At 30.9% G+C, this 27,325-nt stretch overlaps 2 protein-coding genes across 2 annotated transcripts in view; both read left to right on the top strand.

The window, feature by feature from the left end:
- The first annotated feature begins 789 nt into the window (after positions 1–789).
- Positions 790–27,325, top strand: part of LOC138943234 (fatty acid synthase-like) — a 112,626-nt gene continuing 86,090 nt past the window's right edge. Inside the window, exons 1-6 of the mRNA XM_070313843.1 lie at positions 790–983; positions 1,291–1,709; positions 19,172–19,364; positions 19,550–19,800; positions 19,984–20,215; positions 20,523–20,941. Coding sequence (XP_070169944.1) covers positions 875–983; positions 1,291–1,709; positions 19,172–19,364; positions 19,550–19,800; positions 19,984–20,215; positions 20,523–20,941 — 1,623 coding nt within the window. The 5' untranslated portion in view covers positions 790–874. The remainder of the gene's footprint in view (positions 984–1,290; positions 1,710–19,171; positions 19,365–19,549; positions 19,801–19,983; positions 20,216–20,522; positions 20,942–27,325) is intronic.
- LOC138943032 (fatty acid synthase-like) lies at positions 2,084–13,132 on the top strand. Its single transcript, XM_070313550.1, has 16 exons — positions 2,084–2,161; positions 2,554–2,844; positions 4,383–4,395; positions 4,816–4,976; positions 5,303–5,620; positions 5,906–6,411; positions 6,575–6,879; positions 7,116–7,517; positions 7,614–8,632; positions 8,765–9,009; positions 9,252–9,945; positions 10,219–11,044; positions 11,252–11,727; positions 11,864–12,115; positions 12,667–12,918; positions 12,996–13,132. The coding sequence occupies exons 1-16, from the start codon at positions 2,084–2,086 to the stop codon at positions 13,086–13,088; spliced, it is 5,931 nt and encodes a 1,976-aa protein (XP_070169651.1). The 3' UTR covers positions 13,089–13,132.

Raw genomic sequence — 27,325 nt, 5'->3', positions numbered from 1 at the left:
TTTGTGGAAAATGGAAACTAACAAGCGGTTCAATCCATATGTCAGCGTAGATGCTGAAGAAGAAATAGTTATCTCTGGCATTGCCGGACGATTTCCTAATTCTAACAACATAAAAGAATTTCAGGACAATCTTTTCAATAAAATCGATCTTGGTTCGAGCGATCATCAACGTTGGAACAACTGTAATAAAATTTTTTCTCAAAATTATTTGGGGAAATCCACATATAAAATAATTAATTTACATAAATAAATAAAATTACATATTTAAAATATGTCATTAAGTATAATTTTTTAGTATAATTTATTATTCATGACTTAATAATATGATAATATAATTATCCAAATTATTTTGAATTTTAAGATATCTTCGAGATGCCTCCTCGAATAGGAAAAATGAATAATATACAAAAATTTGACGCAGAATTTTTTAATATATCGATCGAAGAAGCTCAGATGATTGAGCCTGGATGCAGAATGTTACTTGAGCATACCTATGAAACGATTATTGATGCGGGTATAAACCCCGTAGAATTACAAGGAACAAATACAAGCGTTATCTCAGCAATATGTGCTTGTGATACATCTACAGATTTAGTATACAAAAAATCTCAGGTATGTGGTTCACATTGTTTATTCTCTCAATAACTTAATATCAGAAATTGATAAAACAAATGCGTTTTTAAAAGTATATAATTATATTAATACATAAGAAAAAATATTTATATGAAAATTGTTTCATAATTGTTAATAGATTGCTGGATTACCCATTCTTGGATGCAATAAAGGCGTGATAGCAAACAGAATTTCTTATTGGCTCGGCGTTACTGGACCATCGTATAATATCGATACTGCAAGTAGCTCGAGTCATTTCGCTATGGTGGAAGCTTACAGAATGATTCGATCTGGCATTTGCGAAGCGGCTATTGTCGCTAGTGTCAATTTGTGCGCCCATCCTAATATGATTTACCAGCTTTTTCGTTTGGGTATGTGAAAAATAATATTATTGTGTTCAGAGTTGTGTGTTACGTTGTTAAATAGAATAAATATTTATTAATACATTTATAAAAATAATAATATTTACAATATATAATAATAATGTTTGTTAATTCATGTTTTGTTGAATGTAGCAGTTTTTGTTTTCGAATGATACAATTAATTCGCTTATATATATATCCACATTGAATTTTTCAAGTACTTGGTATATTATTAGAGAAACTGGAAACATAATTATATCTTTTATATCTATTGAATCAATGAACTATAAACATAAACTGTTAATATTATTTTTAGGAGTTTTATCTAATGATGGTTACTGTAAACCTTACGATGAAGAAGGCTCTGGTTACATGCGTAGTGATGCAGCTGTAGTAGTATACCTACAAAAGGCAAAGGATGCAAGAAGAATCTATGCGACCTTTGTCTATGGTAAAACCAACTGCGATGGCTTTAAAAAAGAAGGAATTACCTTTCCATCATTTGATAAGCAAAAAATATTATTGGAAGAATTTTACAAAGAATGTGATATTTCGCCTCTTGAATTATCTTACATAGAGGCTCATGCAACTGGTACTCTAGCCGGCGATCCAGTGGAACTTCGAGCCATAGATGAAGCTATATGCGCTAAAAGACAACTTCCTCTGTTATTGGGTTCAGTGAAGTCAAATATGGGACATTCAGAGCCAGTTAGCGGTCTTTGTCAAATTGCAAAGGTGAATTTACAACAAAATAGGGTTAATAATAACAGCAATAAGCTTAGAGTACAAACAATTAAATGGGAATACTGACAGATAAGAGCTAAGGCGCGGGTATTGGTGCACAAACTTATTATTGTTAAGTTTTATTAACAAATGTGCATTAACAATGTAGTCGGACTGTTTTTGCTCCATCTTCAGCATAGATATAAATATGTAGAAATTAAATTGGAATTATATAACCCGACATACCCCACATTTGTTGTTGCAGTTAAATTCCAAATTAAAATAATAACCAGAATGAAAGGCTCATTAAAACCCGCGTAGAATCTGTACAAATTAGTGAACAACGTCTAAACGTCATATGTATATTATCGATTGTTTACAATATAATGACGACGAATGTTGGTACGGTCGGCACGATTACAATAACAACGGTCATAAAAATGGTCATAAACACAAGTCAAAAAGTAAATATACCATAAGAGAAAGGCTAATGCGGCAAATTTACTTAATCTTTAAATTCAATTCAAACTTTAAAATCAAATTCAAATTTAAGTTTCCCGATCAATCAATTCTTGAATTTTTGGCAAGTTTTCCATTATAGAGGAAATACGTACAGATCAGAAAAACAAATCATAAAACGAAGTAAATACGAAAAAAATGGCGAAAAAATGGCAAATGCATTAATTAATTTTAATTAATTTTTTAATTCCATCTAAATTTTTAGAATTTAAATTTAAATTTTCAAATCTATCAACTTTTTATATTCGGCAAAATAAGGTTAATACAACTACATAATATAATATAATGCCACATGTACCACATATTTTTTTTATTTAAATGTTATTTTTGGATAAAGGTTTTAATAGCGATGGAAACTGGTATAATGGCTCCTACTATACATTTTAAACATCCACGAAAAAATATGGCTGCTATCATTGAAGGAAGAATAAATGTAGTCACTGAACCGATAGAATGTAAGGGTGGTTATATCGGTATCAATTCCTTCGGATTTGGCGGTGCTAATTGCCACATATTACTGAAATCAAATCCAACAATTAAAGTCTATAATGGAGGAGACGATAATTTACCTAGACTCGTAGCTATATCTGGATGTACGGAGGAAGCAGTTAAAATTATATTAGAAGACGTAAGTATACATTACAATTTATTTCACAAATAATCTAATCATTCTTATGCTTAGCTTGTATGTTATTACTGTCATTTAAAATTATTTAGAAAATTAAACTTTTTGTTAACAAAAAATCATAAAGAAATAATTTCACGTGTATTGCACGCACAAAAACACAAATACATTAAACAAATTTATGATAATATATTAAATGCATAAAATATATATAAGATAATATATTAAAATAAAAAAAAGTAAGAGAAAAACTATACGATATAATACTTATATGTAGTACTTTAAAATTGCAATTATTTAGTATTATAAAAAAATATGCAAATATTGAATAATGAACGTAAGGAATAAAAAATGTATTATTATAAAATGAAAGGGAGAAAAGATTAATGAGACTGCTTAAATTTATATAAAAAATTTAAAAAAATTATTGTTATAACTTAAATTACATTTAATTGAAGTATATTAATTATTTTAAATTATTAATTCTAATAATAGAATCTAAATGTGAAAGTTGAAGATAAATTCAAGTTTATTTTAAACCGGTAAAAGCGCAGAAAAGAGGAGAGTATTATTAACAGATCTAAGGTATATTGCATCTGTTGAAGCAAACGCATTCATAGTTAATGTAGCCATTATTCAGTTTAAAAATAGAATATTAGTTTTGTGCAAATTTCAAAGATTTATAATTAAAAATAAGATATTTATATATGTACCATATATACATATGTATCATGATTATAATATACACTGCTTAAAAAAATTATGCCATAGAAAATATTTGTCGAAAATTGACCAACATTCACTGTCGATCACTTCACGAAAAATTATCTGAAGAATAAATAATTTTTTTTTTAAATAAAGCTTAACGTTTCTACTTTAAGAATGTATCTCCATTATTTGCTTGCGATGCATCCCTACTTCTGTAATCTGAAGGAATGTTTGGCATACTGAAAATTGCAAAGTTTGACGGAATGCACGGATGTGAAAAATTTTTTAGCAAGGCTTTATTTAATAATAATTCTTTTATTAAGCGTTATAGGAAAAAATGGTACAGGACTTTTCTGCTTAGTTTACTTAGTGCTGAGTTTACTACCCGCTCACAAATGTTGGCACAATCTTTACCAGATATCCTGTATAAATATATAAACTTTTTTTAAATTAACTTTAAGAGTAATCTGAAAGCTACTTGATAGCGCCGCGACCCTTGTATATAGGCAAAACTGATGTCAAGCCGGAAAGAATTTTTTATGTACTTGGCGTTTATGTACTCACGACGCTACCGCGTCGCTTGATTAAGATATAAAATAATTATCGTATATTTACGATTAGTAACGATATCTCTACAGGTACAGAGCCGGCCAATAGATGTAGAATATATCTCTTTGCTACAACATATTCATTGTGACAATATAAAAGGACATTTCTACAGGGGATATATGATTGCTGGATCTAACATATCGGATAACGCAATAATTAAAATGAAACGCAACGTATGTACGAGAAGACCGATTTGTTTCATATTTTCTGGAATTGGATTTCAGTGTCTTAACATGGGTAAATAAATCACAAAAGTATCACATTACAATGGAATATTCAACAATTATTAATATGCAATATGTTTGCTCGCATTTTTGGAACATTTAACAATTTTTAATTTACACATATATTAACATTCTTAAGTATTTGTTAAAACATGAAACAAAGTTAACAAGTATATAATATCTCTCTAGTTTGCAAATTTTGTAATTTTATAAGTTACATTTATTAAGTATGATAACTAAATTTTGATTAAACTAAACTAAAATAGTAATAATAGTGTAGGAAAAATTTGTAAAATAAAGATAAACAATTTTTCAAAGATTTTATATATATATGTTTAAATCAATTAGATAAAATTATTATCTAAGACAATGTATTACACAACATTATAAAATAATGTAATTATATACGAATATTTTTTTAAAATATTGGTAGGTCGAGCTTTAATGAAGTTTCCAGCATTCATTAAAGCAGTCCAGAATTGCGATAAAATTTTGAGACCTCACGGTATATCGGTGACAGATATTCTAACAAATAAAGACAAAGATATTGTCGATAACATCGTCAATTTATTTGTAGGCCTTATTGGATTACAGGTATAAACGTATATTTATAAATAAAATATATCGTCTATATATGTTGCAGTATTCTTTTGTATTGTCTAATTCTATAATTTTTTACAAAGAGATTTATATTTAAAGATTAATATTTTATAAAAAACTAAAGTTATTTGTAAAATATAGAATTAAAATCAAAAAGAGAATCTCTGAAGGAGAGACATCTCTCAAGAAGAGACATTTCTCAAAGAGAGATTATTACATGTATATAATAATATTCAGAATTCTAAATTTATAATATTTTATAATATTATTCAACAGAAAAGTATATTAGAAAGTTGTAATAAAAATTATACGTATTACAGATCGGAATAGTTGATCTTTTAACAAGCATTGGTATCACTCCTGATATTATAATAGGTCATTCTATTGGCGAGTTGATTTGTGGATATGCCGATGGATGTTTGACGGCCGAAGAAACGATCATGTTGGCATATTATATCGGCTTAGCATTTCTTAACTCAAAAATAATAGATGGCTTAATGGCTGAAATTAATGTCGATTCTAAAATTATGAAAAATATCTGTCCATCGGATATAGATATAGCTTGTTACAATAATTCACGTAATTTTATCGTGAGTGGACCAACGACCTCTGTAAGAACATTCCTCGCTATGTTACAGGTTTGTAAAAACGCTTAGTATTAAATAATCTATCTATACACGGAAAAAGAATGTTCGCTACCATAGCTAATTTGCTAAATAAATTTCTAAACTCTAGCAAAATGATTTGCTACTGTACCTAATAAATAGGTATCACAGCTAAGATGTTCGCTGTACATATATTGTATTACGTCTGAAATCTAGTTACCACGTGCAGTTTTTAGCTGCAGCAACTAATTATTTTCCGTGTATGCTTACAATTATATGTTTAATTTCAAATAAATGATAAAGTTTATTTTTATTCAGAATGACAATATTCCTGTAAAAGAAATTTCCTTCGGACGTATACCTTTTCATAGTCGTTATGTCGAGCCCGCAAGAGTTAAACTTTTGGAATACTTGAATCAAATACTGCCACAACAAGCGTCTCCAAGCGCAAAGTGGTTGAGTGTGTTGAATGAGTATTATGAATGGTTCGGCGCATCTCCAAAGTCAAGTGTAGCCGAATATTATGCAAACTATTTGCTAGCACCGGTATTATTTTCAGAAACTCTGCGCTTTATTCCAAACGACGCAGTGACGATTGAGATAGCGCCGCACGACATTTTGCAATACATTCTTAATGATTCCTTAGAGACAACAGTGACAAATGTCGCCTTATACAGATTCTCTCACAAACCAAATATTGAAATATTTTTATACGGAATTGGTAAACTTTATAACGCAGGATTGCAGCCGCAAATCGCAAATTTATATCCTGAAGTTAAGTTTCCTGTAAGTCGTGGCACACCGATGATTTCTCACCTTATAAGGTAAATTCTACTTAGTATAACACAAGATTTTTCAGTCATATTGGCTATAGAAAAATAGTGAAATTTTATAAAGCAGAAAATTAAATTATATTATTTTTAACGACGGTAAAAGAAACGCGAACTAATATTTTATATATTGTTTGATTAATGATAATTATTGTAGATGGGATCATTCCAAAGATTGGTATACGTATCGTTATATCGGACAAAGAACAATTCACAAAGGAGAAGTAATTGTTACTATTAATGTGTTAGAAGAAGATTTTATATATATGACTGGACATGTTGTTAATGGAAGAAATTTATTACCGGCTGCAGGATATCTTTTACTTATATGGCAAATGATAGGCTGGTTAAAAAAACAAAATTATCTCGATATTCCAATTATATTTGAAGATGTCAATTTTCTACACTCGACAATATTATCAAAACAAAGTCCAGTCGATTTAACTCTTATGATTCAAACAGGTAAATAGTATAATTTAATTAATCTTGCAAATAAGAAATATACAAAAAAATAAAAAATTTTTACATAAAATATAAGTAAAAGATAAGATTGTATAAAATATAAATTGAGGTAAGATTTGTATCCAATAAATAAACCATTAGAGCAATCTATCTATAGTGTGACCCCAGATTTGAGCAGGAAATGCAATATTAGCACTAACTGCGTTTACAAGAAATTGATATCGATATTTTTACAGGTAGTGGCAAATTCGAGATAATCGAAGGAAGCAATGCTGTCGTTACTGGAACAGTACGAATTCCAATTAATATCGAAGACGAGAAAATATGTACTACATTTATTGATCGAAATGATAATGATGAAGAGAAGATGAGTACGAAAGATATCTATAAAGAATTGAAGCTTCGTGGTTATCAATATACTGGCGAATTTCGTGGATTAAAAAGCGCGTCAATTAGGGGAAAGAATGGTCATATTGTCTGGACTGACAACTGGGTAACATTTATTGACAACATGTTACAGATGATGATTTTAGGACTGGATTCGAGAAGTCTCTTCGTACCAACAAGAATTCGTAAAGTAGTAATCGACCCAGAATCTCATATGAAAAAAATTGTAAAGCTTCCAAATGAAGAAAATCGTATGTTTACAGTAATATAAATAAGCACAATATTTAGCCCAATATCATTTTTCGAAAAATATATGTATAAATTCGCGCTATTGTGTCATATTGCAGAAATCCTTGTACAAAATTATAAGCATTTAGATGCTTTGATATCCGGAGGAATTGAAGTAAGCGGCGTCGTGGCTACAGCTATATCTCGCCAACAAAGAGCGATTCATCCTATTCTTGAAGAATACAAGTTTGTTGCTTATCGGGATCTAGATGTAATGTCTTTAGAGGATACAACAAGAATGTCGGTGCATATTGCACTCGAGTGTTACAATATGATAAATGTAAAAATCATCGAATTTGTGGAAAATAGCGATCAAGTGATGCCGGAGGATTTAAATTGTTTATTTGTGAATAAAGTTCTAGATGATTTACCGCAAATTCAATCCGATATCAAACTGGTAGCAACACACGAGCGGTTCAAAGATATCGCTTTGCCTGATAATATTTCTACAATAGAATTCGATAAACTGACGAAAAATGAAAATTGTTTGATGATTCTAGGTTTCGGAATTTTAACAAAAAATAAAAACAAATTATATGAACAATTATTATCTGTCATGATGCCAAAGGGATTTCTTCTAACATTCGAAGAATTCAATGCTATCTACGACTACTCATGTCTTGATAAGTATGGGTTAAAAGTAATTTTGGAGAAACGCACCAACGATAAGACAATTATATTATTAAGGAAAATACACGATATTAATAAGAGGAATCTACAGATTGTGCATGTAAACAATTATGAATTCTCATGGATAGACAGACTTAAATCATTCATGGACAGGGAAAATGAAACTACGAGAATTATAGTCGTCGCAGAAGGGGACTTCGAATGCGGACTAATCGGTCTTGTAAATTGTTTGCGTAAAGAACCGGACGGTAAAATGATTAGAGGTGTATTCATTCAAGATAGAGATGCGCCTACTTTTTCATTGCGAGAATCGTTGTACATAAGGCAACTACAGCTGGATTTACCCATCAATGTTATACGTTCTGGTAGCATTTGGGGTTCTTACAGGCATTTTCCATTACCATTACTACAACCAAAACTCGTACAGAGTGCTTATGTTTCTCAAATGGTACGTCAAAAAGATTCAGTATATAAGAAAAATTGCAATAATGCTTTGTGATATTTTTATTTATAATGATTGAGTAATGATTTAATGTAATTTTAATAGGATTAAAATAATGATTATATTTATTTATTTTAGGTGCGAGGTAATCTCAGCACTTTTTGTTGGGTGCAAAACAGAATATCTTTGGTCAACAATAACGAGGAAAATCTGATAAGAATAGTCTATGCGTCTATCAATTTTAGAGATATCATGATAGCTAGTGGTAGACTCATTTCGACTTCTGTCGCCTCTTTCGAACAAAATAATAGCATTTTATTCGGAATGGAATTTGTTGGTTCTAATAAAAATGGACAAAGAATAATGGGATTGTGTTCAAATGGGTAAGATAGTCATACGCACAGATGTCAATTAATATATTTTTAGTAAATAAACTGTTTAACATATTTTTTTATATTTAAATTAAAGAAACTATTGATGAAGTAAAAAAATTGAAAAAATTGTTATATCTTGCAAGTTTCTTTGTATTACTTTACTACAATACATACAGAATGTTTAAGATAAAAAAGATTTTTTAAATGTAATTTTAATATAATAATATAATAATAGAAATGACTATTTTTAGTGGATTCGCAAATATTTGTAAAGCTGATAAATATCTCAGTTGGATCATACCTGATGAGTGGACGATGGAAGACGCCGCCACGGTTCCTTGCGTATATAGTACATGCTATTATGCTTTGTATTTGAGAGGTAAAGTGAAGAAAGGCGACAAAGTGTTAATTCATTCTGGTACGGGAGGCGTTGGTCAAGCAGCAATTCACCTTGCACTTTACGAAGGTTGCGAGGTGTTTACAACGGTTGGGAATATGAAGAAACGACACTTTATAAGGGAAACATTTCCTTCTATTTCCGAGGATCGTATCGGAAACTCTCAAGACACGAGTTTTGAACAAATGATTATGCAGAAGACGGAGGGTCGCGGAGTAGATATCGTATTGAATTCTTTATCTGTAGAAAAACTGCAAGCATCCATCCGTTGCTTAGCAAAAGGTGGTCGTTTCCTCGAAATTGGAAAGTTTGATATGATTTCCAATAATCCTTTAGAAATATCTGCTTTCTCAAAAAGCATTAGTTTCTACAGTATAATATTGGACAATTCTTTTTGTGCCAGACCAGAAAGTAAGATGATATTGTCGAATAAATTAATAGAAGGTTTAAAGCAAGGAGCTATCAAACCATTGTGCAGAAAAGTCTTTGAAAGAGATGAAATAGAAGCTGCGTTTAGATATATGGCTGCTGGAAAGCATATTGGCAAGGTATGATCATTTTTTGGTATATGTACAATAGAGAGTAACTAGAATTGAAATATTAAATTCTCAAAAAATATGATATATATATATATATATATATATATATATATATATATATATATATTCCATAAACAAAAAATAAAGACAGTTTTTATTAATATTTAATATGAAAAACAACATACAGAGAACAAAAACTGTCTACCCTTTTTTGAGAATTTACAAAAAATAACGAACATACATTTAAGGATAAATATCCTAATAAATTAGTATTATTTGCAGATAATGATAAAAATTCATAAAGAAGATGAACTCTTGGATGCACCTATACTCGCACATCCCCGGTACTACTGCCTGGAACATAAATGCTATATCGTTTTGGGTGGTCTAGGTGGTTTTGGTCTAGAATTAATTGATTGGCTGATTTTACGTGGTGCAAAAAATCTTGTAGTGACATCGCGAACTGGAATAAGGAACGGGTATCAGCGATCAAGAGTAACATTATGGCAATCTTATGGTATAAATGTACAAGCTACAGCTATTGATACTTCGAGATATAAAGACTGCGAATCTATATTAAAATTTGCCGAAGAACAAGGTCCTGTGGATGCTATATTCAATCTCGCAGTAGTGTTGAAAGATGGCATATTCAAGAATCAGTCCCCGGAAATATTCGAAGAGTCTTTCGTGTCAAAGGCATGGACGACGAAAAAGATGGACGAATTATCGAGAACAATATGCACTCAGCTTCAACATTTTGTCGTTTTTTCTTCCGTTTCATGCGGAAGAGGTAACGCAGGCCAAACAAATTACGGAATGGCAAATTCCGTAATGGAAAGAATTTGTGAAAGAAGAATGAAGGAAGGTTTACATAGTTTGGCTATACAGTGGGGTGCAATTGGTGAAGTTGGGCTTGTCGCAGATATGCAAGAAAATGACGAAGAACTTGTTATTGGAGGTACATTGCAACAAACAATATCCTCTTGTTTGGACACATTAGAAATATTTTTACTACAAGATCGGCCAATCGTAAGCAGCATGGTTGTTGCTGAGAAAAAAAATTCTAACCAAGCAATGAATCCACTTGAAGCGGTTGCAAATATTATGGGTGAGTTTGTAAACAACTGTAATATAAAAAATTTGTGACGAAACATTTATAGAAAAAAAATTTTTATTCAATAATGTTATTAAAAATATATTATATTGATATAACAAAGTGCATTAAAGAAGATACAAGAAATGTAGGCTTCAATAGTTGTTAAGATAAAATAATGTTTGTTTAAAATTATATCAAAATATATAATTTTTAAAATAGGATTAACAAATATAAACATAGTTGCGCCAAACGTGATACTGGCTGAGCTAGGCATGGATTCAATGATGGCGGTAGAAATTAAACAGACATTGGCGAGAGAATTTGATATTTTATTGACAGAACAAGATATTCGAAATCTCACCTTTGCTGGACTTCGAAAAATGACAAATGCAACCGAGCAAGACAAGACGTACGATGCTACTGAAGCTGCTACAAATAATTTGGACGGTTTCGAATTATTAACACGAAAACTTAAGGATTCTGATTTCAGTCCAGATATTTATGTAGAACTTGATACAAAAAGGGAAGTTGCTGAAAACATAATATTTCTTATACCAGGAATCGACGGATCTGCAAGCGTATATAAATTGATAGAATCGGAAATTAAATCTTTGGCGATATGTTTGCAACACGGTGCACTTAATATGCCGGACGTTACTTTTTCAATAATGAAATCAGCAGCATATCTTCTGCCTGTATGTAATTATAAGATAATCTATTTGAAATCATTACTTAAATTGCTGTGTATTTAAATGATAATATTTGATTATACACACGCTCTCACTTTTTCTTTATATACTATTTTATATATGCTTATGTTTATTTTTTTAGTACATAATGGAGAAAATGGAAGATCGAAAAGAATTTTTAATAGTGGGTTATTCATTTGGATCCTTAATTGCTATTGAGTTAGCAAGATTATTAGAAGCTAAGAATTTCGTTGGACGGTTATTACTTATAGATGGAGCTCCTGATTGGTTAAAATTTTTGGTTGAATTTCATAATTATACTTCACAACAAGAACCACAAAATGCCATTCTACTTAATTTCATGAAAATGTATTTCGAATCTGACAATGAAATGGTAAGTCAATTATTGAGACCAAACTATGATTTTTTACTACGAAAACGGTTTACGTAATAGTGTTTATATACGATTAACATATATGAAAATGTATAAAAAATTATTTATTAAAATATTTAAATATTCTGAATGCCTTATGCACTTTTATATGATAAAATATCTTTTATAAGGTAATATCTTATTTACATATAATACAAATTATAGAAGCTTTGAAGGACTCGTTTAAATAGTTTTCAATGAGTAAGAAAGAATGATAATAATGATAGTATATAAGAATTATATAATATTTGCAATGATTGAAATATAATGTCTATTTTTTGAGCACATGTGTAAAATGGATATCAAATTGAAACAATAATCCTTGACTACAAATTATGGCTAATAATTAAAAGATAAAATAATTTGACTTACGTTGTTCAAAACAGAAAAAGTAATTAAGTAATAAGAATATGAACATGTAGTTTGTTCGAAATGTGAAAATATAGTCTCAATTTTAAGTGTAGATTATCATTTTATTAGTATTTATATAAAATACAATATATTATTTACAGTCTGCGTTAGAGCTGAATAAGTGCAGTACATGGGAGGAAAAATTAGAATTATTTACAGCTCATTTTCCGGAGAAGACCAATGTATTAAGTGTTGAAAATCAAAAATTCTTATTTACAACAGTTTGCGATCATCTATTGGCTATACAAGATTATGATATATCTTTCTTGCCACCTTTAAAATCATCTATAATACTGTTAAAACCTACACTTATGCCTATCACTTTTCCTGAAGAGGATTATGGTTTACATAAGGTAAACTTTTGATTAAAGAGTACACAAACACATTTCATCATTTTTAAGATATTTTTTACAAGAGAAATTATCTTTAGGTTACTGAAGGTGCAGTGAAAATACATTACGTACAAGGTTCTCATATTACAATGATGGACAAAGTGGCACCATTTATTAACGAAGAATTCTAAAATAAATAGCTTTGTATCAATATTAAATTATCACTTAAAGAATATTATTGGAAGAATTATATAATTAAATATGTTTCTATTAAAAAAATATATAATATTTGTAGAAATGTGAATACGTGTAAAAGTATTTGACAAAATAAAAGTTAGATGTATATATATTTGTTTATATGAGTATGCTGTTTGTCCGATAATAACTGTAGCACGGGTACCACTGTACAGCGGGACGAGTAGGGAAGTTTTCTATCATTTTGCCATAATTAATGAGAAATTAATTTTAAAAAATTGACTAATCCGTGCGAGTATAAGTACGCGGCGAAAAAGAACATTTTCCAATTTTACGAGATTGCTAGACGCAATACATAATTAAACTTGATTATTAATTTATTATTATTAATTATTAATTATTAATAATAATTAATATTTTGTTTTAGTTTTAATATACATATAAGATTCAAAATTATTAATCTAATTTAAATATTTCCACAAATTTGCTAATATAAAGTGATGTCTATTAAGAATGGGATATAATGGCCCAGTGTAAGAGCCCAACGTATTAAGGATATTATACTTATCATATTTACTTTGATTTATTTAAATATTTAAAAAATATGTGCATCCGATAGACCTTGATACCACGTGTAACATGCTAATTTAAATGAATGAATAATCTATTTTATATTGCATTTTCTATTGCAAAAAATTAAGAATCAAGATTCTTAAAATTAATAGTTTTACTACACATATACACGATAGCTAAAATAAGGGATAAAATTTGATCAGTGATTAGGTATGCATTACAGTAATGAAAAAAAAATGTTATTAAATATAAGTAAATCCATGATTAAATTATAGTCTAAAATCTAAAAACAAAAGCCAAATAATATTAGTTATTATCACAGACCAAAACCAAATGTTTTAAGGCTTGCTTATAGCCAAAGTAACATCGGTGCAATTGGGCCTAAAATGTCTCTTCTCGGCATGTGCTTGTCCTCGCGCGAATTGGCAGTTGTTTTAAAATTAATTTCTCTATAATTATTGCAAAACTTGCAGAATAGTACAGAATTTTCCTACTCGATCTATCCGAGTAGAAGTATATCCGATGTACCTTGATAAGGTTTTCTTCGGGTCTAGTAGGTTTGGCCCGAATAGGGCATGAACGGGTCCAAATAAACTTTTTTTTATTACCAGCTAACGAAATCATTTTGGTCGGGATTTAATAAGGATCTTCTCAGGAATGCCATAATGTGAATATAAAAATTTATTGAGGTGTTTCAGATGTTATCTCGCATTCTTTTAAAAAAGATAATTTTTTACCATTAAAAAGAGATATTCAAAACTCTATAATGTACAATAATGAAGGATTGTACGTACTAAAAGGTATTACTTTGTTTATGTTTGTTCCGTTTTATTACATTTATGAAACATGTTAAATCAATATCCATTGCTAGATTATATAAATATATATAAACTTTATCAAAATTATTTGTATTACATTTACTTGCATTATATAATGAATAAACTTATACCTCATAATCACCCGATAAGAATCTCGATTATGTACCATGGTAAACCAGATTTCCGGTAAGATCCTCAGATCAATTCCCGATATGGACATTGCGTTACCAAACAACTCAGATCCTGATCGGATGTACTCTCATCAAGATTCGATCACTAATTAAGGCTTGTCTAATCAGTTCTTAATCGGGGCCATATAATTATCTCCACTCGCGTTTAATTCGCATACGGTGATACGATTATTACTGCCCGTGCACACTCTGCATGTGTATGTATAAATAGATATATCTTTAAACGCGTTATATGTTTTTTAATTTTTACATTTTTATGATTTTTAAATCTTTTTCCTTAAAAATAATTAACAAACGAGATATTTAATAAAAATATGATAATTTTGAAAAATGTGCAAAACTATTAAAAGCTTTAAATGCAATAAAATTTGTTACCAAAAATATTATTTAATGAATAACTTAATATTTTCAACGCAAAAAAAATTTATTGCGTATTTTTTTGATTTTTTTATAACTGCGCATATGTTTTATAACTGCGCATAAGTTTGAACAAACAATGCATCCCGCATTTGAATATAATTTTTAAAATATATTAACTCGCACGTTTGTGATTGCGTAGCCGCTGAACTTTAACACAATATGTAAAGTGAGTTGAATGTATAATTGTACTGATTTCTGTTTTTTTCCCCGGAAGTGAATCTGTTATATATTGAGTGATTATCACACAGTTCATATCTGATTTTACGGATAGTATGGCATGTTTTGCTCTGTTGTATAGGTTGTCATTATATTAGTCAAGTTTATAAAGTTCTGTTTTTAATAGAGTTACTGTTAGTTAAAAAAGAAAAAAAAATTATTTAGAAATTCAACGTGGTGAGTATAAATTTTTCTTGTTTTTTTTTTCATAAATATATTTTTTAATTTTTAAGTAAATGATCTCAAAGATTATTTCTACATATAACTGAATTATGTACATAATATAGTGCGCACAATTTGAGCAAACTTGAAATAAAGTTTATAGTTTTAACGGTCTTCTTTTCGCTTTAAATATTCTAAATATCTGTGCTATGTTTTCATTCTGCTAATTATTTTGTTCAAATCTGCTTTTCTGTATCTTAAAATTCAAAATTTGGTAATCTTTTTTGTTTCTTGATAATAATGCTACACTTTATGTCTTTTAATAATTATTCTTACATAATAATGATACATTTGTATAGTCATAATTTATTTTAGAGAAAGAACTTTTTCTTTATCGGCAAATTCCTAAATAATGATGTTGAATTTATGAATAATTAACCCATCTTGTTATACTACTATTAAGTCATTGATTAGAAAACTTTAAAAAACTTTTATTTTATATATGGACCGTTTATTTTGAAAGTGGTGCAAGTCCATTTTCTTTTGTTTCGAGAAAATTAAATGTTAGCAGATCTGACAATTAAAAAATATAGGTTAATTATGTGAAGTCTGGGAATGTTTGTACTAAAATTTATCAATATGTAATTTGATTATATAAATTTCTTTTAGGCGAATTTAACTAAAATAATATATATTTTCAGGCTGCAAATGGACTTACGCCACTTTCATAATTAGTCAATTGTAAATATCATTTAATTTCAATTTTGAAATAACAAATATCACTTAAAATATATTTCATATTAATCCAATTTTGTTTATAAATAATAACAAAAAATAAAATAGAATTAGTATTTTTTATTTTGAACGTTAATTATATTTATATATTGTTAAACTTAACACAAGATATTGGTATTATTAATTATTTATGCTCTTCATGTGGCAGTGTTTTGAAATATTCATGATGCACAGGAGGTATATAACGTAATAGCTGCTGCATATCCTTATATTTTTCGTATGTAATAGGCCTGGCATCGTGATGGAAATTGGACTTACACCACTTTCATAATCAATGGTTACGCAATTTCTTTTACCGGCCAATTTTAAATTGAACAAAGCATTGGTATTTTTTAAGATATTAAATACTAACTAGTTATAAACAAAAAGTTTACACTAAATTAAGCATAAATTACGTCATATCTCATTTTTTAAAAAAAAGGACTTACACCACTTTCAAAATAAACGGTCCATATATTTACTTGGAAAACCATAAGCAATTTAAAATTGTACGACTATTCTCTTTTTCTATACATTTTATGCTAAATTTTCCGTTGTTTCAAAAACAGTTTTTAAAATTTTATTTTCTGTTATTCTAAATACATATATATATGTATATCCCTAAAAAATAAACAATAAAAACTAAATATGAAATCAATAATTAATTAGCCAAGTACTTAGGAGTAATTCAGTTTGGGAAGATTTGTAAATTGAAATAGTATTTGTCATAAAATCAATCTTGCATTTATAGAAATATTATAGATCCTCTGGGGAAAATTAAAATGCATTATATTTTTATTAAAAAATTACATTATTATGTTTACCTATGTTCCCCTTCCAAATTAATATTTTGTATAATATATAAAATAACACTATTATATTGCAGATTTTATTACAGATAGTAAATCATATAACTACTTAACTCCTATTGCAATAATTTCGATCACATCGAGCCCAATTTCAAATTTAAAAATGCCCCTTGCCAAACTGATCGATTTGTTTTGAAATTAATCATAAGCTTTATCAGATAGGCCCGGAACGAAAAGGATTAAAGTTAAAGTGACATATAGAAACTTGGCGTGCCCGATCTGAAATAAAAATTTGCAAAAGATTATCAGAAATCATTATCAATATATTAATAAAAATACAATATATGATTTATAATGCAACCTGGGCACGCCAAGTTTCTATATATCACTTTAACTTTAATCCTTTTCGTTCCGTTTTAATATTTATTTTTTAATTTTTAAGGTTTTTTATTTTTTAGAGGAAAATTTTTTATAAGCTATTTTTCAAATTTTTTATTTAAAAAAAAAAATTTTTTTTATAAACTGTTGTTCAAGAAAGTAAGCGTTTTATAAATTATATTATTAATTTTGTTTCTCGAACGTTCTAAAGCGAGACGTTACGTGCGAAGCCTTGTTTTCATTCCGTTTTTGCGGTTTCTTCGTATCGTTCGATTCTGACAAACACCTCGTTGTCGATAGCCGATTGGCTCTCGGAATCGAACGATCGAAATTCCTCCTTTTTTGTAGCACCCGTATCAACCAGGACTATTGTACGTGGATCGCAGAGAAGGTTTTTCGTTAAGACACTTCGTCGCAAGCCTTCACCGGGAGCACACCGAACGCCTAACGCTCATAAAGTTATAATTAAACGATAATTCGCGTGTCCGCTCATATCTTGCTGTCGCGTGCGATTACCTAAGACGGTCCGGGAGTTGGTGTCGAAAGGAATAAATACTGTTCAACAAACTAAACCCGGACAAATCAATTACGTCCTATCTCTCCGATCGGCGAAACAAATAAATTCTGTTAATGTGGACGTGTAAATCGAAGGCGCGGCTACAACTGTTTTTTAGAAGCAAATAATTTTTTAAGCTTTTTGTTGCGTACGCAAGTTGAAATATTTTTTATGTACTTGGCGTATTTTTTTTTACCTTTGTAATGTCTTTTTTAGTGGGACGTCACTGCTTTTTGTAAAAATTCATATTTTCTCTGAAAAATATAAATTACCACATTATACAGTATATACATGGATGTGATTTTTTTAAAGATTTATTTAATAGAAATGAAATTTTTATGAAAGGAATTATATAAAGAGTAAGTATATTTTTACAAAGCTTATATATACTATAATGAATTTGAACGGACGTAGTCACGAAGTGTCTTAATGCGCAATCTCTTATTGTCAATCATTCAACAGATTTTAAAACACGATATGATTTTATTTTTACAGATATAGTTTTAATCCAGAAGTTAAACTGTATAGGTATTTTATAGGTATAATTTTAATATAGATGTTAAACTGTATACAAACTGTATAATCAATAATAATATAAATTGTGTAAGTGAATAAATATCAAAATATAGAAAACATTAGAAAGGATTTTTTTTATTACGAAGCATTATTTAATATGAATATACATTATTATTATCTCACACGTATATACACGCATCCACATATGATTTTGTCTCTTAAAACATTTTGCATATTCAAGCGAATAATCGTACATGAGCAATGTGAACATCGTTTGAGGGACAAAATTGCTTTGCGTGTGTGCGTGCGAGCATAGGTACGTGAGTTGTTTAGAGCTGAAAGAAATATCAATTCAGGTATACGATTATCTTTCCTCAGGATTGACTGCACCAATCTTATTCAAATTGGACGCAACCGAAACCTTGCATCCACATTGTATAAGAAAAGTGCCGTTAGATTTTTGATTACGGCTTTCATTCCTGAAGAATTTTAATCGAAAGTTTCTGAGACGTAAAACTCCGGATAAGCTACTTGATAGCACCGCGGCCCCTGTACACAGGCAAAACTGTTGACAAGCCGGAAGAAATTTTTTTATATACTTGGCGTCGCGACGTTGCCGCGTCGTTTGATGTAACACTGAAAGAAAGTTCTGATATCTTTTTTCAGAATGACTTGACTTTGTGGAAAATGGAAAATAACAAGCGGTTCAATCCGTATGTCAGCGTAGATGCTGAAGAAGAAATAGTTATCTCTGGCATTGCCGGACGATTTCCTAATTCTAACAACATAAAAGAATTTCAGGACAATCTTTTCAATAAAATCGATCTTGGTTCGAGCGATCATCAACGTTGGAACAACTGTAATAAAATTTTTTCTCAAAATTATTTGGAAAAATCCACATATAAAATAAATAATTTACATAAATAAATAAAATTACATACATATATAAAATATGTCATTAAGTATATTTTAGTATAATTTATTATTCATGACTTAACAATATAATAATATTATATTTATCCAAATTATTTTAAATTTTAACAGATGTCGTCGAGATGCCTCCTCGAATAGGAAACATGAATAATATACAAAAATTTGACGCAGAATTTTTTAATATTTCGCTCGAAGAAGCTGATGTGATTGATCCTGGATGCAGAAAGTTACTTGAGCATACCTATGAAGCGATTATTGATGGGGGTATAAATCCAGTAGAATTACAGGGAACTAATACAAGCGTTATCACAGCAATAAATTTTTGTGATACATATATAGGATTAGTATACGACAAACCTCAGGTATGTAGTTATTCTCTAAATTCATTAGTTATTCTCTAAATAACTTAATATCAGAAATTGATAAAACAAACGCGTTCCTAAAAGTGTGTGTATAAATATATTAATACGTATACAAACCTATTGCTAAATATGAGGAAAATATTTATATGAAAATTGTTTCATAACACACATAATTGTTAATAGATTGCTGGATTACCCATTCTTGGATGCAATAAAGGCGTGATAGCAAACAGAATTTCTTATTGGCTCGGCGTTACTGGACCATCGTATAATATCGATACTGCAAGTAGCTCGAGTCATTTCGCTATGGTGGAAGCTTACAGAATGATTCGATCTGGCATTTGCGAAGCGGCTATTGTCGCTAGTGTCAATTTGTGCGCCCATCCTAATATGATTTACCAGCTTTTTCGTTTGGGTATGTGAAAAATAATATTATTGTGTTCAGAGTTGTGTGTTACGTTGTTAAATAGAATAAATATTTATTAATACATTTATAAAAATAATAATATTTACAATATATAATAATAATGTTTGTTAATTCATGTTTTGTTGAATGTAGCAGTTTTTGTTTTCGAATGATACAATTAATTCGCTTATATATATATCCACATTGAATTTTTCAAGTACTTGGTATATTATTAGAGAAACTGGAAACATAATTATATCTTTTATATCTATTGAATCAATGAACTATAAACATAAACTGTTAATATTATTTTTAGGAGTTTTATCTAATGATGGTTACTGTAAACCTTACGATGAAGAAGGCTCTGGTTACATGCGTAGTGATGCAGCTGTAGTAGTATACCTACAAAAGGCAAAGGATGCAAGAAGAATCTATGCGACCTTTGTCTATGGTAAAACCAACTGCGATGGCTTTAAAAAAGAAGGAATTACCTTTCCATCATTTGATAAGCAAAAAATATTATTGGAAGAATTTTACAAAGAATGTGATATTTCGCCTCTTGAATTATCTTACATAGAGGCTCATGCAACTGGTACTCTAGCCGGCGATCCAGTGGAACTTCGAGCCATAGATGAAGCTATATGCGCTAAAAGACAACTTCCTCTGTTATTGGGTTCAGTGAAGTCAAATATGGGACATTCAGAGCCAGTTAGCGGTCTTTGTCAAATTGCAAAGGTGAATTTACAACAAAATAGGGTTAATAATAACAGCAATAAGCTTAGAGTACAAACAATTAAATGGGAATACTGACAGATAAGAGCTAAGGCGCGGGTATTGGTGCGCAAACTTATTATTGTTAAGTTTTATTAACAAATGTGCATTAACAATGTAGTCGGACTGTTTTTGCTCCATCTTCAGCATAGATATAAATATGTAGAAATTAAATTGGAATTATATAACCCGACATACCCCACATTTGTTGTTGCAGTTAAATTCCAAATTAATAACCAGAATGGAAGGCTCACTAAAACCCGCGTAGAATCTGTACAAATTAGTGAACAACGTCCAAACGTCATTTGTATATTATCGATTGTTTACAATATAATGACGACCAATGTTGGTACGGTCGGCACAATAACAATAACAACGGTCATAAAAATGGTCATAAACAAAAGTCAAAGAGTAAATATACCCCAGTAAGCAATTTGATAACAAATTGTTGCCAAATTGGCATCAAATTCGCTCAAAACTTGGTAACAAATCCAGTGCCATCTGTGTCCGCATTAAGCTTGTGTTTTGTTGACAAAGCTTGTTGACATAACCTGACAGCAAATTGACGGCAAAAACCGAGCAAAGCTTGACATGATTTGACGCCAAATTGATGGCAAAAATCGACCAAGATCTGCGCAAGACAATCTGATAGCAGATTGTCAGCAAAAACCGAACAAATTCTGCAGCTTTTGGCCATTCATATAAAAGTATATATTTAAATAGATTTAAAGCCTTAACCCTAAGTAACAAAATGATGATAAGTTTTGGTCATAAAATGACCATTAGATAATTAGACATTATATAAAATCATATATTAATATGTTTATTATTATTTATTTGAGCTTAGTCCTTGCCTTTCGGCTTAGGACGAACTTCCGGTTACACAATTTTCTTCATCCACTCTGCGCTTATATATAAATTTCAATTTAAATTTAAACTTAGATTTGCCTTTAATAGGAACTCGATTAAATCTAGAATTAAAACTAAAACTAAAATTAAAACTAAAATTAAAATTAAAATTAAAATTAAAATCAAAATTAAAACCAAAATCAAATTCATAATTCAAATTCCAATTGACGCTGGGGCTATATAAAATAGAATTGGATAAACTTTACAATAAAATAAAATAAAATAAAATAAAATCAAGAATCAAAAACACAATCAAAATCAAAATAATAAATATACAAATAAATATAAACGCATCTCTATCCTTCCTCTGCCGCCTTCTTCCTTTCTTCTTCTATTCTCCTTAGTACTATCAGCCCTTGTCCATCCTCCCCCAACACTTTTTCTATCTCCTCTTTCTGTCCCGTCTTTTCACATTCCTTGAGTACATGCCACATGCTTTCTACCTCTTTCTTACATAGCCTGCATACTTTTTCCTCTTCTGCTTTCCAGTATTCTTTTTCTCTTGCTTCATTGCCGCACCTGAACCTTGCTATCGTTTTTCTATCTTTTTGCTTCATTCTCTTACTTAGATATTCTGCTCTCTCTTCTTTTATTATCTTCTTGTATTCTCTGTTGTACGTAGACTCTTCTATCTTTTTCCTTCTTTCCGCCTTTTCTTTCTCTCTTATCTTCCCTATTATTTTTTGTACTGTGTTTTCCTCCTCTTCTCTGCTTCCTTCTCTTATCTCAGTACCCTCTCCTTCCTCCTCTAATATTTTCCTCCTTATTCTCGCCCATTTTCCTTCTCTTCCTGCCCCCCACTCTTTCTTCCTCTCTTTCCAGCATTCTTCCACCAGTTTCTTCCTCGTTGTTCCTATTTTCTCTTCGTACTTCAGTGCTCTTTTCAACGCCTTCTCTTTAATCTTCACTAACTTTCCTTCCTCTACTACTATGTAATTCGGCGTTGTCCTTTCCAGACCTAGTATCCATTTTACGTATTTTCTCTGAATCCCGTCCAGTCTTTCCTCTTTTCTCCATCCCCATATTTCTGCTCCAAACAAACTCACACTCTCCACCAATGCTTCAAACATCTTCATTCTTCTTATGTAGTCCTCCCTAAATAATCTCTCTCCTATGCTCCACGTTTTCTTCATTGCAATCATTGCTTTTCTTCTTCTTTCTAAGATATGTTTCTCCGCTCCTCCATTTTTTTGCATAATGTATCCTAAATAGCTAAACTCTTTTACTTCCTCCAATTCTTCCTCTCCCCATTTCCATCTCCTCTTCTTTGTTCTTCCTTTCCCCTTTTCGAATACCATCACTTTTGTCTTCTCCGAGCTTAATGTTAGACTTTTTTTCTCTAAATATTTCTTAAATCTCCTCAGCATTTCCTTCATCTCACCTTCTCTCTCTGCCAGTAAAACTATGTCGTCCGCATACATTAGCGTCCATATCTTTCTTCTTCCTACCATTACTCCCCCCGTCTGTCCTCTTTCCATTTCTTCTTCCAGATCTGCTACGTAGATGTTGAATAGCGTCGGGCTCATTGGGCAACCTTGTCTAACTCCTTTCCTAGTCCAAAACTCTTCTGTATATTTCTCTCCCACCTTAATTACGTTCTTCGTTTCCTTATACGTCTCCATTATTCTCTTTTTCAGCTTATTCGATACCCCAATTTCCTCCATCCTTTCTCTCAGTATTTTTCTGTCTATTCTATCAAATGCCGCCTTCAAATCAGCGAAACATGCAAAGACCTTGCCTTTCTTTTTTCCTACCTCTCTATCCACTGCGTGATTTAATACATATACAGCATCCATAACCCCTCTTCCTCTTCTGAACCCGAATTGACCTTCTTCTAATTTGCCATCGATCTCTCCCATTAATCTCTCATTTAGAATGCTAGCGTAAATCTTATATGCTGTGTCCATCAGTGTTACACCTCTGTAATTCTTTACCTCCTTCTTTTCTCCTTTTTTGAATATGGGGCATATTACTCCTTTCTTCCAGTCCTCCGGTATTCCTCCTTCCTTCCATATTTTCTTTATCATTTTCCACATTGCTTCTCCTATACTTCTTGGCATGTATCTCCACACTTCATTTTCCAAACCATCCTCTCCTGGCGCTTTTCCTTTCCTCAATCTTTTCAACTGCTTTATCAATTCCTCTCTTGTTATTTCATCCTCTTCCTCTTCTTCTCCCCTTTCCGCTTCCTTTTCCTCTAATACTGCCAATTGCTCTTCTCCCATAAAATGCCTTTTCCATTCTTCCTCGCCTATTTCTTCGTTTATCTCTTCTCTTCTTTTTCTGAATCTGTTTATATATTTCCATGCCTCTTGTTCTGACTTGATCTTCCCTATTTTTTCCTCTTCCTGTTTCTCATATTCTTTTTTCTTTTCTTTGCACCATTCTTTGTACTCTTTTCTCATCTTTATATATTCCTCCGTTTCGCATTCTCCCTTCCTCCATTTTCTCATTCTCCTTCTTAATTCTCTCTTTTTGTTTTTCCATTCCTTGTCATGCCATATTCTATCTCCTATCTTCCATTTATGTCTCTTCTTCTTCTTCTTTGGTATTGCTTCCTCTACTTTCTCTTTTATTTCCTTCCATAATTCTTCAATCCCCTCTTCTTTACTGGTCCACTCCTCACAGCTCCTCAAGTATTCTTCCTTTGTTTCTTCTTTCCATTCTCTTCTTTCTATTTCTTTCTCCTCTTCTATTTCTTTTTCTTCTTCCCTTGTTCCATATAATGTCGCTTCCAACGGTACGTGATCTGAGTCCGTTCTTTCTCCTATTTTCAGACTCTCTACTTCCTCTGTAGCCTCTTGGTTTCCTATTATATAATCGATAACTGATGTTCCGTTTTCTCCTATATATGTCCATTCTCCTTCTTCTCCTTTGCTTCCATTTAAAATCACCCATCCTCTTTCTTCAATTTCACTTATTAGTCTTCTTCCTTCTCCGTTTATTACCTTGTCCTTCGATTTTCTTTCTCTCTCCTTTTTTACCGCTTCGTTTATCCAACCTCCTTCCTCCCCTGTTCTGGCGTTCCAGTCTCCTCCTATTAACAATACGCCTTCCTCGTTCCCTTCCATTCCTTCTGAAATTGTGTGCATTGTTTCTTTTACATTCTGACTGTACACTGTCATCACTCTCCACTCTCTCCCGTCATATCTTATTCTCCTTTCCACTATGTTGTCACTCCATTCTTTGTATTCCAAGGTCGTTATCCTTTTACTTATTCCTGTTATAATGCCTCCTTTTGCTCTCCCTTTTTTGTTTTCTCTCTTTGCTGGTCTACACTTCCATTCCAGATTTTTCGGCAGTTTGTCCTTTATTTTATTCCATCCCTCTTCCTCTATCCACGTTTCCATCAACCCTACCATCTCAAATCCGCTTAAGTATTCCCACACCTCTTTATCTTTATTTGTAACTCCTGCTATATTCCAAAAACACATTCTTGCCCCTTTTTCTCCTCTTCTCTCTTTTTTCTCTTTTTCCTATTGCCTTCCTCTTCTTTCTTTCTCTTCCTCTTTCTCTTCATTTAAACAATCTTCCTTTTCGTTCCATTTAAACCATTTTCCATTTACACTTATTTTCTTGTACCCTATTTTCACTTCCTTTCCTTTTTCTTTCTCCTCTCTGGCCCTCCTTCTTAATCTTCCTTGGATCTCTCTTTCCCTCCTGGTTAGGTCATCGTCTATATATATTCCTCTATCCAGATTCTTTTTCCTCACCATTATGTTTCTTTTCATCTCCCATTCCTCTACTGTCACTACTATCCCTTTCTTTCCTTCTCTCTCCTTTATCTCATATGCTTTCTCTACCTTTATTTCTACTCCCAATTTTTCCTTTACAAATTCTTCTATTCTTTTCTCTATATTTGTTTTTTCAATATTTATTCCTCTTATAACTATGTTCTTCTTCCTTTCTTCTCTTTCCTTCTTTTCTTGTACCATCTCTAAATTTTGTATTCTTTCTAGCATCTCTTTCCTTTCTTCTTTCCACTTCCTTCTTTCCTCTTCTCTCGCCTCTCTTTCTTCTTGCATTTCCTTTAATATATTTCCCATTAGTTTCTCCATTAGTTTCTCACAGTGTTCTCTCATTTCTGACACTGTTTCCTGTTTACAAATCCTCATTATACCTTCTATTCTCCTTTCCATTTCCTTCTCCGGATCTCTGCTCATTCCGAAATTTTCTAGTGTTTTTTCTTTTTGTTTATTTTTACTTCCCGTGGGCCTACCTACCTTAGCTGCCATCTATCTCTTCCTCTACGCACTCCGACCTTCTTTACTGCTCCCGCTTCTCGCACTCCTCCACCTTAATGGTTGCTGTCCTAACCTAAAACCGCCTTCCCTACTTTCCTCTTTTCTTCTCTGCTCTTCTTTCACCTCCTCTTTTCCCTCCACTTCCTTGCTTTCCTTTTGTCACCCTCTCTCTCACTTCACCCTATTCTCCGTTTTTCTCCTCTTCCTTCCACAATTATCACCTCACTTTCCTTCCTTCTATAACTACTCTCTCATATATTAATATGTTAAAACATATAAGTAAATTCAAATAACTTAATTTATAAAATTAAAGATCTTTTTGGACAGAAATTGTTTTGAATAAGTGAAAACCGAACAATTATCTGTCCGATTTGCCAAAAATCAATTCAATATCTGAATTTCCTATATAAGAATTATGTCAAAAATTGAACTGATAGAAATATATATATTATAATATTATTAGCATTTTGTAGGCTTTATATACACTCATGACAAGAATTTGAATACGGGTATAGATAATGAATAACGCGCCGCATAGCGATAAGCGACTGAACTATTTTATAATACTTTGTAATAAGCTGCAGATTTTGTTCGGTTTTTGCTGCCAATTTGCCATCAGATTGCGCACTCCAGATCCTGCTCAGTTTTTGCCGACAATCTGATGTCAGTCATGTCAGCAAGCTTTGCTCGGTTTCTGCCGCCAATTTGCTGTGTAGTTATGTTAGCAAGCTTTGCTTGATTCTTGCCGGCAATCTGCCAGCTTAATCGGTAATAACAACTCTTGTACCAAATTTGTAGCCTTTTTGCTGACAATAATTTGTAGCAAGCACTTGGCAATATCTGTTAGAACAGATCTGGCTGACTGGGTACCATAAGAGAAAGGCTAATGCGGCAAATTTACTTAATCTTTAAATTCAATTCAAACTTTAAAATCAAATTCAAATTTAAGTTTCCCGATCAATCAATTCTTGAATTTTTGGCAAGTTTTCCATTATAGAGGAAATACGTACAGATCACAAAAACAAATCATAAAACGAAGTAAATACAAATGCATTAATTAATTTTAATTAATTTTTTAATTCCATCTAAATTTTTAGAATTTAAATTTAAATTTTCAAATATATCAACTTTTTATATTTGGCAAAATAAGGTTAATACAACTACATAATATAATATAATGCCACATGTACCACAT

This window comes from Polyergus mexicanus, unplaced genomic scaffold, assembly GCF_030449975.1.
Source record: "Polyergus mexicanus isolate NDT 795.1 unplaced genomic scaffold, iyPolMexi1.0 SCAF_25, whole genome shotgun sequence".
Taxonomy (NCBI): domain Eukaryota; kingdom Metazoa; phylum Arthropoda; class Insecta; order Hymenoptera; family Formicidae; genus Polyergus; species Polyergus mexicanus.
Note: the sequence above shows the minus strand (reverse complement) of the source record. Positions and strands in the feature narration are given on the sequence as shown.